At 38.4% G+C, this 16273-nt stretch overlaps 2 protein-coding genes across 11 annotated transcripts in view; one reads left to right on the forward strand and one right to left on the reverse strand.

The window, feature by feature from the left end:
- CCNT2 (cyclin T2) overlaps positions 1–3384 on the forward strand; it is a 26008-nt gene extending 22624 nt beyond the window's left edge. For 8 of the 10 annotated variants that reach the window (XM_015634860.2, XM_015634863.2, XM_019007506.2 and 5 more), the window contains one exon: positions 1–1042. This exon is cut by the window's left edge. Coding sequence is in view for 1 of the 10 variants with exons in the window: in XM_015634864.1 (XP_015490350.1) it covers positions 3071–3093 (23 nt within the window). In the remaining 9 variants the exon portion in view is untranslated. Of the gene's footprint in view, positions 1043–3070 lie in introns of those variants that run through there. The other 2 variants (XM_015634861.1, XM_015634864.1) reach the window with 1 other exon arrangement.
- Positions 2964–16210, reverse strand: MAP3K19 (mitogen-activated protein kinase kinase kinase 19). Its single transcript, XM_015634855.3, has 9 exons — positions 15769–16210; positions 14800–14870; positions 14191–14263; positions 13160–13401; positions 12541–12584; positions 8047–10482; positions 6760–6909; positions 5848–6545; positions 2964–4870 (listed from the first exon to the last, which is right to left on the reverse strand). The coding sequence occupies exons 2-9, from the start codon at positions 14837–14839 to the stop codon at positions 4804–4806; spliced, it is 3750 nt and encodes a 1249-aa protein (XP_015490341.1). The 5' UTR covers positions 14840–14870; positions 15769–16210; the 3' UTR covers positions 2964–4803.
- Positions 16211–16273: the final 63 nt, after the last annotated feature.

Below are 16273 nucleotides of genomic sequence, written 5' to 3' on the forward strand. Positions count from 1 at the left end.
AAATAGCAGGAAACTTGTCTTTGAAGCACTACAGTACTTTCTTTTTGTGTCTGTTGAAATAATTGTGCCAGGAAATGCATCTTTTACAGCCACTCTGGATAAGCAATATATTGTACTGTAAATATAGCAGTTGCTGTCACAACCTGGAGTTCAAATGTCTGGATGGTAACTAGTGCCTGTCTAATATACCTTGGAAAAGAGCATAGGCCTTCCTCCTATGGTGCTGTTACAAAAAAAACTATTACCTGTTTTGATTCTGGGAAATTGTGAAATATAGTGGACAAAATGTTGCTGTGTTACATTGAGATCCAAACAGTGGGTTTTTGTTTCTCTGTAAAGGATGTCCATGAAACTCAAGGGGTTTGGTTTTCAATGTAATTGTAAATAGGTAAAATTGTCTGTGTGTTTGCGTCTGAATTCCATGTGGTGATCCTAGGACTGAGAGGGAGGGAGAGGGGATGCAATCAGGTGCCACTAGTTTTTGCTGACTGAAACCCACTGTAAATTAGTGAATGGTGTGAATTGCAGCCTGACTGAGCTGTTGGAAATGAATGAAAACTATTTGGATCGGCATCAGCCTCACGTGAATGACTGAATAAATGCAATAAAAGGCTCATAGTCAACACTATTACTTTGTTCATCACTTACTACAGGTTTTTTGTTACAAATTTGAGTACATTAATTATGTAATTTGTAAAATGATGCTGTAGTGGAGACCTTGCTACAACACTATTAAAAATCTTTCCTTTCTGTGAGATGAGGTTTGTAGAATAGTGAGATTCTTTCATATGTTGAATCTTCCTGATGGTGGGAATTCTGGGGTCGTGTATCTCACTGTGAGCTGGTACTTGGCTATTTGCATAACATGGCGGTTCTGTATATTCTTTTGGTTAACTGTAAATATAAATGTTTCATAATAGATTAGTTGAATTTTTGAGGTACAGCTGTTTGTGTGAGATTAGCAAAAAGTTTATTTCTAAGAACTTGTAAAAAAAAAAGTATTTTCAATAAAATTCCCTACCTCACCTCTATTGTGCAGAAATGATCCCATTTTCCTATGTTTAATTTTTCCAACTTTGTTAGTAAACACTAAGATCCCCTTTCAGTTATTGGCAAAACAGTGCTAGTTGTCATCAAATCATTCAAATAATGGAATGCTGGAAAGTCTGAAGTCTTACTTGTTTCCTTTATTTCCATTACATTTATCAGGTATTTGGTACCTGGAAAAAATTCTAGATATTTTGTGCCATTTAAGCTGCTCCTTCTCTCCACCTTGTGGGCAGAGCCTGTGCATGGTGGTAACAGTGAGGAGAGCCTGGCCAGGTCTGATGGTGGAGGGGTTTTTATTATTATTTTTCTTCTCAGCAGTGAGGGGGTGGGTGACAGCACCACACCATTTTCTTTCTAAGATCTTACAGGAAGGGTTCCCAATCCTTGTTTTGCAGGGAAGTTGATTGGACAAATAGTTTGCTCTCTTTAATTTGATGTAAATGCACTTAAGTTCTAAAAATTGATGTATTGAGCCTTGGAAGTGATGCCAGCCTGAACTAGCTAGTTAATTCCTCCTTTCTCTGAAAGGCTTAACTCCTTACACCTTAAAGAGATAATTAGTACCAGGAGTCTTCTCTCCCACTGCTACTGGGAATGACTGTTTCTCTGGCTTCTGAAGTGGATATAACAAATCCAAACTAAATTTATAACCTTGAGACTCACTGCTTGGGTTTTACAGTTTGGGTACTATATCCCTGCACTTGGAGCAGCTACTGGTGTTGCCATAGTTCAGACATTGTGTTCTTTGACAACACCTAAAATTCCTGAGCTGTCCCATGGTGCTGGTCCCTGTGGGAAGGGGAAAATAGGGGAGAAGAGGCACGGGAGTGTGTGCTGAGGGCCCTTCCTTGGGAGAACTCCAGTTCTTTCCCTGTGTGCAGGAACCAGAGGTTTGATAGGAATGGTGTAGAAATGGCATCGGTTCCCACTGAGTTTGTGGAACAGCGCTAAATTTGAACCCAAATAATCTCAAGAGACTCATATTTTGGGGACCAGGCTCTGCTTCCTTGGAAAGAGGATTTTTTAGATGCAAATTTTTACATCCTAGTGCTGGTGGTAGTTCCAAGAGCAGTGTAACATAGCTGGGTTGGCTGCTTGTGGCCCCTCCCTTCTGAGAAGTGACAGGGCTCCCGTTACCGTGACAGAAACCCTGGGTAACCCTACAGTAATACCAGGACAGGGCTGTACCTTCAGCTGCTGAGATTTGAACTTCTAATCTTGAGGAAACTTGCAGTCACAGCAAGTGCTAGGCAGGCTGCATGCACTGTAATGGCTCCTTACTGGTTTCAGGAAGGAAGGCTGTAGTCTTTAAACCAGCAAGGGGTGCCCTGCACCAACGCTATAAATAATGAAGCAAAGTGTGACCCTGCTCACTGAATCGCTCAGGGTCCCATGAAAAAGGTGTTTTTCAGGATTTCACACCCTTTCCCCTTGTTACATTGGATACCTGTAATTAGGCACCTGGATTTTGGTGTGAAAATCTCTGATCTCCTCAAGTAAGAAATATGCAAAGTTAGACTTGTTTCTAGACTGCTCCAGCAGACAGGCTCAGCCAAGCGACACAAGGCTCCCCAGACTAACACAGGGCTTGGTTTAGCTGTGCTGGGCCCTGAGCTCTGCTGCAAGCACAGCTCTGATTAAACTGAAATACCCTTGTTGCAAATGCTGGCCTTAAACTGACACCTCATTCTTGAAGTCTGGTTTAGCAAAAGCAAAAATGTGCTTTCACATTTTGATTAAAAACTCAGGTTCAAGTTTTACAAACCTCTAATGATTACTTTCAGTGTAATTAACTGGATTAAACATGACAAATTACAAATAAATGGTAACCTTAATATTGGAGAACTCTTAACAAGTTACAGATGTTAGTTTTGCTTATAAGATGTGCATAAGGGGGGTTTGTAATGCTGACCTTTTTTAAATTAATTATATATTCTAAAGCATTCCCATTCTTTCCTTGCTTATGACTCTCATCTCAGCTTCATTTCATGATAAATAAACCCTCATATTTACTTTGCAGCTTTGTTGAAGACTCTACCTTAATCTAAGAAGAATTAGTACACATCATGGAATTATGTACATCCCACTAGAGCTCACATGCCCGGGCTCCTGCCTTTATTCTGCGAGGTACTTTAACGTGAAGATACTTTAACATGATGTTGCCATGGATGTCTGGCATGAGCACCAAACACTACTCCTCAAAAAAGGACTGTTAACTGCTTGAACTTTGAAGATTACTGTGATGTTAGGATTTATCTTATACTGGCATAATGTTCTGTCATTGTTATGTGACATTATACCTACAGAAACTATTAATAAAGAATTTTGCTAGAAGTACTGATTTCTCTTTGCTTTCATAAAGTTTAGACTTAACTCTCTAAAGTCAAGCTACTGGAATAAAATTAAGTTTGAAAGCTATTTAAGTAACTAAGATGTTTAGCCCTCTGAGGAAAGTTGGTTTTATATGAAATATAGAACTGCCTTCTTTCCCATTTGTAAAACACAAATGTTCATAATACTGCTGGTACTGAAATCAGGGTCTTGGATTCCTGAGAGCTCAGCTCTGAACACTTGTAGGGCTGAGTTTTACTGCCTCTCTTCCTGGAGCCTGGGTGCTCCAAAAAAGCTAAAGATTTACCCCACTTTGATAGGAAGAAATCTTCTCAACAAAAGGGCATTCTAAGTACTAATACCTGCTTTTTTTGCTTTATTAATACTTAATAAAGCTTTTCAGATTTTATTTAATCTTGTTCAGTTCGTAGTAGCTAGTTCTACTAAGTGTAAAGATTGGAGTGCAGAGGGGCTCTGTTTGTGTCACGCAGTCACAGACAGTGCTCACTCAAGTGGTTGGAGAAGCATTTCAGGTTTTCAGTGAGTACCAGCAGCCCATGGGGACAGTAAGGAAGACAGAGCCAGACTCTGCAGTGTTAACAGTGACAGGACAAGGAACAATGGGACAACTTGACCTGAAATCATTTCTATCTTGTGGGGGGTGAAAGACCTGGAGCATGTTACCTGGAGTGGCTTTGGAGTCTCCATCCATAAAGTGAATGGGACAAGGACCTGAGCACCCCGATTCAGTCAGCCCTGCTCTGAGTAGTGGGGCTGGACCAGAGCATCTCCAGAGCCCCTTCCAACCTCAACCTTCTGCGACCTGAAAGTGCCCATAAAATGCACTACTTCATTTAAAACAGGCAGCCCCATGGATTAGATCATTATCTCTACCATTACCACCACAGTATCTCGTGGAGATATGGGGCCTCAGGAACACAGGGCTCATCCATGTACATAAAAAACTTACTCACTTTCAGCTAAAAAGTGAAGTGAAAGTCCAGTTAAACAAAAGGGCCCACCTGACTGAATAAAGCCTCAGTACATTTTATGCCAGTAGATGGTCTGAGGTTCCCATGTGGGATCATCACACTCATTACTCCTCTCCAAGCTGGAGTTACCTGCAGAGCTCTCTGCCCATAGCTTGTGTTCCATAGCATTTTACAGACATTCCAGCTTACCTGGCCTGTCACATGCCACTGATGGTGACTTTATTTTCCCTTTAAGTCTCTCCAAATACAACACAGGGTGGCCTTCTGTTCACTGTGAGGGACAGGCATTGCAGAACAGACTCCTTGAATACAACTGCTCTCCAGTATTTCTGCTGTCACATTAAAGTCCAGTTCCTCCTGGTCTTTTTTTCACAAGTGAAAATCTTTTCCATGGAAAACACATGCTCATTTGGCAAGAGTTTTGAAAAATTCACCATCTTCCTTTCACAAAAGGATGGTCCAGCAACTGCAGAGCAGAAGGCCGTTCGTGTTGATCTCTGCATTGAAGGTTTCACAAATTAGTATGTAAAATGAATATGTATGCCTGTGATGTAACTGTAAACCCCCAATTGCAAAATTAGCCTTTTTTTAATTATTATTTCTCCATATTTCTCCATTCACTACTCATTTTTAGGGTTTTTTTGATAAAGCTGAGAGAAAAGAAGGGAGGCTAGGAGGGAAAAGACTGTTGGAATTTATGAATTATTAAACAAATATTTTATTATTAAAGAAATCATTACTTATTCCCCTGAATTCCTTGCAAATCTTTGAATAATTCTGCTGATTTGGCTATTTTGAGTGCACCAAAAATGTACTTAAGAAAGGTGATAATTATCTATTCAAGCCCATGTCAATCAGGTGGTCCTGTCATCTGCAATCAATGTCATGCATGTAAAGAAGTTCAAGGCTTTGTTTAAAACAAAACAAACAACACAAAAATAATTCTTATCATGTGTGAGTGCTAGTGGTTTGGGGTTTTACAGAGAGAATTTTATGTTTCTAGTAAGTATTTATCTTTCAAATAAGTAAATGTTTTCCAGACTGGCAGTGATAATAGATTTTTCCACTGCAGAAGACAAGAATTAAGTGAAAGCTCTTCCATTTAGAATACTGTCCTTAAAAAAACTTGTCTGATACAGACCAAATAAAACAATGCTGGAACAGGAAAGTACAGCAAAAAAATTTATCAAACATCTTGTCCAACACTCAACGGTGCCATGTTTCTGCATTAAAATTACAGTAAAAGTAAATTATAAGACCTCCAAAAAGAGAATAGGTGAGGGCTTTTTCATACCATTATAAAGAGTAAAGCTCTTTTATATATACTTTTACCTAAAGGCTTTCCTGAAATGCTGAAAAGCTTATGCATTTACAATAAAGTCACATGTACCATAAGCCAAGCTCCCGTGAGCCATCTCTAGAATAAAAACTGCCTGCAATTTCCCTTTCATCCTGCAGTTCAAGGCCTCCATACCTGGTGAAGCAGGCGTGCACAAACTCCACGGCAGCGCTGGAGAAGCGATCGGGCAGGGCCGGCATCAGCCCCCTGTGGGCCCCGATGTAGAACATGGCTGCCACCCTGTCCATGGAAGCCAGAGGGGGTTTGCCTGTCGCCATCTCAAACACGGTGCAGCCAACGCTCCAGATGTCTGATTTCCTGCCGTAGCCAGACTCATTTATTACCTCTGGAGCCATCCAGTAGGGAGTGCCGTGCACAGACCTGAGCAGCTCGCCGCGGGTGCTGCTGAGGCTGGCCCAGGCCAGGCGCCTGGCACAGCCAAAGTCAATCAGCTTTATTACCCCGGTGGGCATGAGCATCACGTTATTGCCTTTGATGTCTCTGTGGACCACACAGTTGTCATGTAAATATGCAACCCCTTGTAGAATTTGCTTGGTGTATTTACACAGGACAACTTCTGGCAACGGACCAAAGCGATTCAGAATACTGGAAATGGAGCCACCAGGAACAAACTCCATAAATATGCTTAAAACGTTGTCTTCCAGACATGTTCCTAAATAGGTTACAATATTTACATGCTTCAATGTCTTCAAAAGATCAACTTCCTCATGGAACTTCTGATACTCCTTTTCTGTAGTGAGTTGATCTGATGTATCCAAAACCAGCTGTTTTACAGCTATTAACTGTCCCTGGCTTGTCAGACCGCAGTACACCTACAGTGAAACCAGCACTTAGCAAAACACGACACGAGACAGAACTTGAGTATTTACTAATTTTAAATAGAATCTTTGTTTTTGTCATGTTTCATGGGCCACTGTATAATCCAAAATGTTTAACCATTTGTTGAATAGGACAACAGCTATTTTTGAGATAAGGTGTAGCTCAATGACAACCAACACATCTCAACATATTCAGACATCAACTTACTGTGCCATAGGCTCCCTTTCCAAGGACTTCTCCTCTTGTCCACATGACAGGATCTTTGGCAGCCAAACTGCTTCCTGGTAATTTAGTAGATTCATCAAAGTTTAGAAGGCCATTTTCTTCATTTGAAGCCAAAAGGGCTTTACTGTAACTCTGCTTGAAACATGATGGTCAGTGTGGGGAGAAAGCAGAGAAGAAAAGACAGGCTTCATTTGGTCCCCTTTTTTCCATAAGGAGTAATTTTTCCTGGCATGACTTTGCTTTATAGATTTTTATATATATAAATTGCCCAGGTCATTGATAGCATTGTTATACTGGGTAAGACCACATAAATATTTTCAAGTATATATCACAACAGAGCATAACCAAAAGGTTACAGCATGGCATCTTCCTCCAGTGACACCAAGACAGAAGAGCACTTAAAAAAGGATACACTCTCTTTTTTGGTCTCATAGGTACAGTTTGCTAAGCTGAAAGGTGAATATGCTGTATATAACACATGTAACACAATTCTGATGAAACTAACAGGCCATGACTTCCCAGGAAGAAGAGGCTGCTTCAAAAAGGTGGCAATAATTATCCCATCTAGCCATGGATCTCCCTGGGAGAAAACAGAATGGAGCTATAGTTGGCACCTGTGTCTGCAGAAGCACAGGGGAGTGTATCAATATGTAGTGAGACATTTTCTTATAAATTTGTAATTTAAATAGACAAAGAGCTAACGGGACCGAGGAGAAGCACCTTAGTTGGTGACGGCACACAGCTTGGGGTCCAAAATCTGAGCCTTCTGAGCTCGATGTTTTGATTAAGCATTAATCAAACAGAATAAGTCTGTCTGATAAACCAATACTTGCAGTTCATACCTCGAAAAATATCTGGTTGCACTCAGAGATTCAAGGTAATTGCCCTTCTGGATATACAAGACTATTTGTAGTGTCTTTTCACCTTCCTTAGCTGTCCAGATCTCTAGCTCTTGCCTTGCCCAAAACCTTTTTATACAAGCTCTTCAATCAAAACAGCCAATTCTCTTTATTCACTACAATTTCTCAATTTATATAAGCTTTGCCAGCTATTCTTGTCATGCTCTAGTACCTTCTGGCTTGTGTCCTGACAAGCAGCCTCTAACACAGATATATTCAATTGAGCACTGGAAGAATCAGTGGGCAGGTGGCCCAAAGAAAAAAGACTTGATAAATCTCCTTAATAAGCACATATTTCCCATTTTTCATCCAAACTTGCATGAAGCATCACTCAAAGATTTAGCAAATTACAAGAAGAAATTACTTTTACCTTCTCTAGAGAACTAATTATTATTGCTCCATCTTCAGTCAACATATTTTCCTCTTCTTCACTCTGTGTATTCTGTATTTTAGAACTTGTATTTTTTGTTCTTGAAGAATTAGTGTCTTTTTCTTCAAGCATTAGCAATTCTTTGGCCAGACAACAAAGCAGCTCATCAGTCACATCCTGAGTATCTGACCAGGAGGAAATGTTCTGACTTGTCTGGAAACTGGGGCTTTTGGCATTTTTTGTCTGAACCACTGAAGGTCGAGTCCATTCATTTGCCAAACCACTGTTTTGAGGTGTGTCTGCCCAATTGTGATCTAATATTTTTGTAGGGGACTGACACTGCAGTCTATCTGAAAAGGGCAGTTCACATTTACTGTCAGACTTGGAGTCCTGGTGTGATTCCAGGCCTTTGCCACCATCCATATCCCCCCTGCACTGGGGCACACAGATGTTCTGCTCTGCTGTTACCAAACTGCCACTTGGAGCAACACATTCTCTGCAGTCTTTATCACTGAACTGAAGGAGATCCTGGCTACAGGCAGCAGTTCTCTGATGGGTGGATTTATCCTGGCTGTCTAACAACTGCTCCAAAGAAACTTCTTTAATCGTTGATAGGTTTGAATTTGTAAACTTTTCATTTTGCTTAGTTGACCCTGAAAGCTCTTCTAAAAATGTGAGCTGATGATCCATGTCTCCATGAAACAATGCTGTGTTACTTGAGGTGTGTGTTTGAGAATCCAAGTCAGAAGTTGTCACATTACCTTGCTCTGTGTTGCTGTCACTCAGCTTGGTCCTTCTGTCCTTCATGACAAAACCTTTCTGCTTTTGTTTAGCACCAGGTATGATCTTCTTTGGCTTGGAATGTGTTTTCTTTTGAGCATTTCTGATTCTGCTGCTTTCTCCCACTTTACTGCAGGTAGATCTGCAGGTGCACCTCCCTGGTGAAGCAGAAGGAACACCTTTATGAAAACTGCCCTCATGCTGATCGAGGTCTCGCATGTGGGAATAGACGGGAGTTCCAAACATTTCGTAAATACCTGGGCCTTCGTCATCTGAATTTATTATTTTGAACATGTCAGTGTATTTCAGATCTACAAAATCTGAAGCAGAGGGTGCATGTGGCACACAAAGTGGAGTAACATGTTGCTTTAAGACAGTTGAATTTTTGCAACTGCAGAAGCAACTTTGCTTTTTAATTTTTTGTGCTCTCTGAGAAACATGGCCTTTGTCTCCTTGAGTGTTTTTTTTCTGACACTTCATGGAAGTCTCAGATTTCACTTTTGTCAGTTCCAAAGATGGAAAAATCTGAGTCTTGGCAATTGATTTTGTGGTAACCTCATCAGAAGCAATTAAGTCTTCAGATACTTTTATCTTGTTATTAATTTTAGATTTTGATGAATATTTATTTCTATTCATCTTTATTTTATTTTTGTCATTTTCTTTGTGAGCAAGAAAATTGAGGTTCTGAGTAACATGAGGAGGCAGGGTACAGACACCACCCTTTTTTGTGGCAGGTTTTTCAGCAATGTGTGGTTCCCTGGCTGGCTTTTGTTGAGAGAATGTAACATGAGCAACAGCTACGAGCTCACTTTGGTCCTCTGAAGTTGCTTCTGACATTGCTTCTTTTTCTATTTCATATTTAGAGAGACAGATTTGATTTTCTGACTCTTTTCCAGAGGGATCTTCAACTTCTAATCGGGGAATTACTGCAACTACAGAATTATCTTCTAAAGCTTTGTACACCTCTATCACTTCATTTCCACAGGAAGAATCTAAATCCTGATTGCTAAGCACAAAGTTGGCACTCTTGGCATCTTCCTGTGGTTTATAACCCCGCATCATCTCTGTAGCGTTTTCCTCTTCCAGACCAGTGCTACAGCAATTCTCTGCTTCATTTTGCTTATTGCTGGCTCTTGAGGCATCGCTGTTGCTGGACATTGTAAATGTTGTCTGGGCTGTGAACATGCCACAGTTCCCCAGAGCATTGCTTGAGCTCAAGTGGGGATGACTCTCATCCCAGAACCTGGCTTGGCTCAGAAGATTGATGTTCTCACAAACCACTGAACACTGGAACTTCACCTTCTTCTCAGTGTGGATTGTTACATCAGTTTCCCTCCATTTTAAATGGCTTTGGATTTCTTCCTTCTTGTTTTTGGGGTACTTATCACAGTTATTAATGCTGAAGTAGTACAAGTCCTTCACTGGAGTGAACTTGCCAGAAACTGTGGCCATGATCAATTCTGGTAATTTCTTTTCACTGTGCCTGTTTAATAAGTTGTCCAACTGATACTGATAAACCTTAGTAACTGGTTTCATAGGCTGAGGAACAGAGTTCATAATTTTTAAAATATTTCTGATGTTGCTGCTTTCATTGACAATATCATCCTTTAGATGAATTGTTCTTACAGGCTGACATGTCAGTGGTGGCAAATGAAACTGTAATTTCCATTAAAAAAATTAATAATGTGCTACTCCACAGATTCAGGTAAAAACTAATCACTAAGAACAGAGCAGACTTAGAAAAAAATAGAACATTATTATTGTTTTATAAATTCCTATATTAAACATATTTTGAAGTATAATATCAGACTCCTGAGGAAATACACTATTTTTCTCACATTAATTTTCTCTGATCCAGAAATATTTCTAAGTATTTCTTAGCACAGAAAGGGGGATTTTTTGCTTTAAGGCACAAGTCATTCTCCATGACTTTAAAAGAGTAAGTTTTGTCGACATGTACAAACCTTCTTGTCAGTTATTAACTCTGTCTTCCTGCACTTCAAGTGTTTGCAACAGGAATTCAAAGGCTGGGCAGTGGCTTCATGTGGCAGAGATCCTTTCTCACTGTGCACTTTCCCTGAATGAGAGCACCACTCTAATACTGATGTTTAAAGTCTTTTTATGTAACCCTCCAATGTGTGCTGCCACCATTAATTCTATTCCCAATGGAACTAGAGCTCATGTAAGCAATTTTTCAAAAGGAAAACTAGACCATTACAATAGAATGCTATTGCATCACTGGAGAAAACAACTCTAACAAATCATTTCTAGACTTTAAGATACATTGTATTAAATACAAACATATAGATCCATAAACCATGGTAAATGGGCACAGATTTAGCTCAGTTTTAGGTACACTGGAAGACAGCACTGTCTGCTCTCAATTTGCAGTGAAGTGAAATGGATAGAACCCAAGGCAGCTGAGACAGAGCTCTGCTGGGTCACGGATGTGCTTTATTGTTCCTCCTTCTCCCCAGCATATTTGTTGAAAGGTACCATTACATTTGAAGGAGTACAGATCAGAGAAACTGAGTACTTTGTTTGGACTATTCAGATGAATAGTGAGAATGATTTTCTGAAAATAGTATTTCTGTTCATTATTTTATAGGAAATGAATATTTTTATGCAAATGAATGCAATAGAAATAATCACACAATCATCTGCTCTGAGTGCTCATTTGCATGTCTATTTTCAACATCAGTTTGCAATCTGAAGGAAATTTTTGTTTGCATTCCAAGGACAAACTGAGGTCTGAACATGCCAGGAAAAGCAATGTGTTGGTTTGAAATTCACAGTTCTGAAGGCTTTGTCCAGCCTGAATGGCATTGGTATTATCCCAAATAACAAATAATATAAAGTGTAAAGATACACCTTTAAAAAGCACCAGAGCCCAAGACATGAAATAAAGCTGCATTAAATCACACCAAGGGCAGCTAAATTATTTTTCTTAAATATTTTCCTCCACTTGGGTTTTTTTTTTCCATAACCTTTTTCATAATCCTGTGTCAGAACTCTTGCTCTTACTTCTATACTTCACTATTCTGTGATGGGTTCATTGAAGTGTCCATCTGATTCAATGAGTTGAGTCTTTTCTACAAAAGGCAATTAATATAAATGAAGGCCAAATTATTTTTTTTCTAAACACAGTATATTTAAAGTGGTGTGAAGTTTTGAGATGTAAAATTGTGAGCCTGTTTCTAGGTACGAAAGTTTTGTCTAATCCTATTAACACTTTTCACAAAATCTCATGTCAAGTATTTTTAATTCTAAAAGACTATTTTTATTTGCTAACACAATAAATTTCATCAATCATCTAATATCAAGACTATTTTAGAATTCAGCTTCAATTTTAAATTACCATTTAAAATAAGTGTTGGGATTTTTGGCAAAACTAGACACCTGATTTAACATATGGGATGTGCATTTTAATTAATTTACATATTGCCAAAGGTTTTTTATCTTTTTGAACTTTCAACATTTTATCTCCAGAAGTGTCTGATATAACATCTTACTGATAATTTGTTGATATACATCTCAAGATTTGCTGACACACATATAAATAAAATAAATGTAAAAATACTTCACATTCTTAAAAAAAAAAAACACCTGAGACTAAGAAAACTACCTACACTACTTCTGTATTTCTATTTTTTAATATTTTGAAAGGATGTACTACTTTTGCCAGTGATCATTTTATACATAATGTCCTCTTACCTCAGATTTCTTGTTCCTGGTTTTTAGCATTGTTACATTTAACCCTTAAAAATTAAAACAAATTAAAAATTAATTTGATGTTCTTAAACAGACTGCAATTCACATTTATAAATTAATTTCAAATTGTTCAGGGGATCAAGGTCTGTCTCTGGTTGCAGGAATGGTGCTATAAATTTGCAGTGCAGAAAAAAGTTGTAGGTTGAAATTTAATTGAAGATACTGAACTTCACAGTTTCATTTTCCATAGAAAACAATAAAATACTATCATTTCAAAATATTTTGACACTAATAATTTAAAGAAATACTTCTCAGTTGTAAATGTTTGCTAACTACAAACATCTACAAGCTAATTACATAGCTAATTAACATTGCCAGTATGAGGGAGAAAGATGTCATCACTCCAGGTACAACTACACTCCACATTTGTGGCTCAGTTTCACTACACAGAATCCCAGGAATGATGAAATTTGTCATTGCTTCTCTTTATCTCCTTCATTTTGCAAACACACACAAAATTGACATGGCTGAAGTCTCTCTGAAGATGGCAAAGACATAAAGGCAATATGATAACCAATATATAAATTTATATAAAATGCGTGACTTCTAAAATGGAACTTACTTTGTTGTATTTGTGCTTTTATTATCTGGAAACTATCTAAATTCATAAATGATGTTGAAATGTTAGATTCTGGGCATGAGGTCTGTAGCACAAAGTTGAAGCCAAAGCCACATCCCATGTTGTCTTCCTTTGAGAAGAAAGGTAATGAAGTGTGATATTTCCCGGGTAACACAATCTGATTTTTACTTGGAAAACATGCCACTTGTTGGTCTGGCTGTGTTCTGGATGTTGGTGCAATTTGGCTAAAAGGCAAAACAAAAATAACCAAAATACAGAGCAAAAATAAGTGGAAGAAGACAGTTCAAACAATCATATGGCTGGTGAATAATGTGACCGAGAGGTTTGTAAGATCCCAGAATGCCAAAGTATATTTCCTTTATTTATCTGTGAGGTTGTGACTCTTCCTGGAAATACAAGACTGCAATGCAGAGATTGACTACAAGTGAGATGAATAACAAACAACATTAACCAAGCAAAAAGAGAAATGTGAAAACATATTATTCACCTTCCCCTTCTTGACAAAAATTGATTGCTTCCAGTGTGCAGGTTTTATGAATCATCAGGAGAATGTGTCAGAAGAATTCTGAAGACCTGACAAAGACGTGCTTTTGTTACTTACAAAATATCTATGGCCCACCTGAAAAACAGAGGCTGCGTGGACAAGCCTCAGTTTTCTGCCACCTGTTTTCTGAAGAATGAAAAATATGGAAAAAGATAAATACTGTGACTGAAAAGAGGTACAGAAGTAGAGTCTAAATTAATCTTAAAGCTGTATACAAGATAATTGTCTGGGTGTAATAAGTCAAATAACCACATACCATGTGTTTTATATTGTACCAAATAATTTGTTCACCTAATGCAATATCCTGCCTCCAGCAGTGGCCAATAAGTGACACTGGGAAGAGCTGAACACTACACAATATATAGACCTGTATATAATGCGTAGAAAATATTTTTCTTATTCAGACTATTACTTTCTTTGTTCCCATTTGTGCATATCCAAGTGCAAATTAAATACTGATACTTCTTACCTGGTTTTTCCTAGAACTTTGTCTGACTGATGCATTTCTTCCATTATATTGTCTGCAGCAACACTTCCACAACCTGCAGTAATACATTAATATTTGCATAAAAGCAGTTTAATGCAAATAACACATGGCAAATGCAGTTATTTTGAGGCATTAAAATATTGTTATAAAGAAGTACAGAGAGTAACTATCAGGAAAAGGAACAAGAGCAAGTTACATTTGATTAATTTTTGTAATTTATTGAAATGTGAATGCATAACTTTGAATTATTTTTATTTCTTTGGTAAGTTTATTAATTCAATGTACTATAAAAGCAAAGAACATGTTAAAAAAGTCAGTTACAGCTTTTATCTAAGGAGAACAGAAATAGAAGACAAGTACTGACAGGAACATTTAGGAGAACATTTAGGAACAAGGAGAGCATTTAAAAATACGAAAAACAAACCAAATCTCAGGCCTTCACAAAGGTGGAAAGTAACTCTGAGTTTGATTTTGTATTTTTTTATGGTTGTTAAGTTTTGACAAATAGCCAGATTTCAAGTTGTTACTGTACTTTTCCAGCTTCAGATCTACATTTTACACTTTAAACACATAAGCTGTGGATTAGACTACCTTTTTTGCTTCTCCTCTTATCCTGTTGATTGTCAGACATATGGTCTTTAAATGTATTAACACCCAGAAACCTGGAAAGAAAACTGTTAATTGATTTCTTATTCACATATACAAAGCATTATATTATATTTAATTATTTAAGAGACAAAAATAAGACAAAAACATATTAAAAGTACTTGAAATTATTCAAAGTACTGTAATTTAGCATCTAGTCCCTTTCCTGTGAATGCACAGAACCAAAGAAAGCTTTTAGAGCTAAAACCACAACATATGCTATGCTGAATTTGACTTGAAAGGACTTTACTCTTAATTAGAAGATTGTAATGTACCTTTCCTATGACTAATCAGCAATAACTGTGGGAAAGGAGCTGGCTGTCACCCTCCTGGTCAATACAGCTGTGTGTGGGTAATACTGACCCTGATACAGTCACCACTGTCCTTGGCTGTGGTGAGTGTGCTGGGAGCTGCTTCATAATTCTAAAAACATCAACCCTCTTTTCCAAGATTAAACTCCAACAATACCATAGGATTACAGTGGCAGAAATAACACAGAATAATCCCAAAGTGCAGACTCGTAAAGAAGAAACATGAGAGGGTTAAACCAAAGGATTGGGACTTTTGGAATTCCAGAAAGCTAATTCTTCAGAGAAAATTAAACTCAGTTGATAGCTTTGATGGATTTGGGAGTCTCCCTAAAAAACATAGTGAACTTCAGTTTGTCAAGGGACAACAATACAAATTAAATACAGTGAAATTAGCTATAGAAGTAGCTATAGAAGCCAGCACTCTTGATTTATTATGCTAAAACCCAGATAATCCATTACAATGTTCATCCCATTATATTTGCCTCTTAAGAGTCAGATGATGAATTTCTATGGACGTCACGATTTTTTTTGGATACACAAAAAAACCACTTCAAAACAATAACAGAGAATGTTCTGTAAAAAGGCAAAATCTTACAAATCTCACCTGGTTCTTCAGCAGCTAAAAGTCAAAGTGGCACAGCAACCCAAAGGGAAGTTACAGAGCATTTTCAGCTCGCAGATGCCTTCCTTTGCTGGCCAGCGAGGAACTGGACAGCAATTACACACACTTTGATTTTATTTTCGGCTGTTTCCCTGAGTGCGGAGCACAATTCTCGAGGCAGAGGCTGCAGGCGCTGCGGCTACGCGGGGCTGTTGAGTTTACACCGTGTCTCCCAGGTAACCTCCTCACCCCGGGAGAAACTGGGCTTGGAGCAGTTTAATTCAAAGAGCAGCAGTGACCTATGAAAACAAACACAGCCGAGCTAAACGGCAGCAGTTCAGGCTCTAATCGCATCTTCTCTCAGCACACAAACAAAACCCTATTTCTAACTTATGTTTACCTCCGTTTATGCTTTTAGCACCTGGCATATTTCCACGTCATTTTTACTTCGCACTCAGTCCCCTCACGAGTATTTGTCATCTCCTTTCTAGCCGCAGATTTTAAGGAT

This window comes from Parus major, chromosome 7, assembly GCF_001522545.3.
Source record: "Parus major isolate Abel chromosome 7, Parus_major1.1, whole genome shotgun sequence".
NCBI classification, from domain to species: Eukaryota; Metazoa; Chordata; class Aves; order Passeriformes; family Paridae; genus Parus; species Parus major.

Excerpts from the sequence above, each read along its gene's own strand:
- MAP3K19 (XM_015634855.3), bottom strand. The coding sequence starts at position 14,839 with ATGTCTGACAATCAACAGGATAAGAGGAGAAGCAAAAAAG. Across the intron at positions 13,402-14,190 it reads AAAGTTCTAGGAAAAACCAG|CCAAATTGCACCAACATCCA; the intron begins GTAAGAAGTATC and ends TTTGCCTTTTAG. Across the intron at positions 12,585-13,159 it reads AAAAGCACAAATACAACAAA|GGTTAAATGTAACAATGCTA; the intron begins GTAAGTTCCATT and ends TTAATTTTTAAG.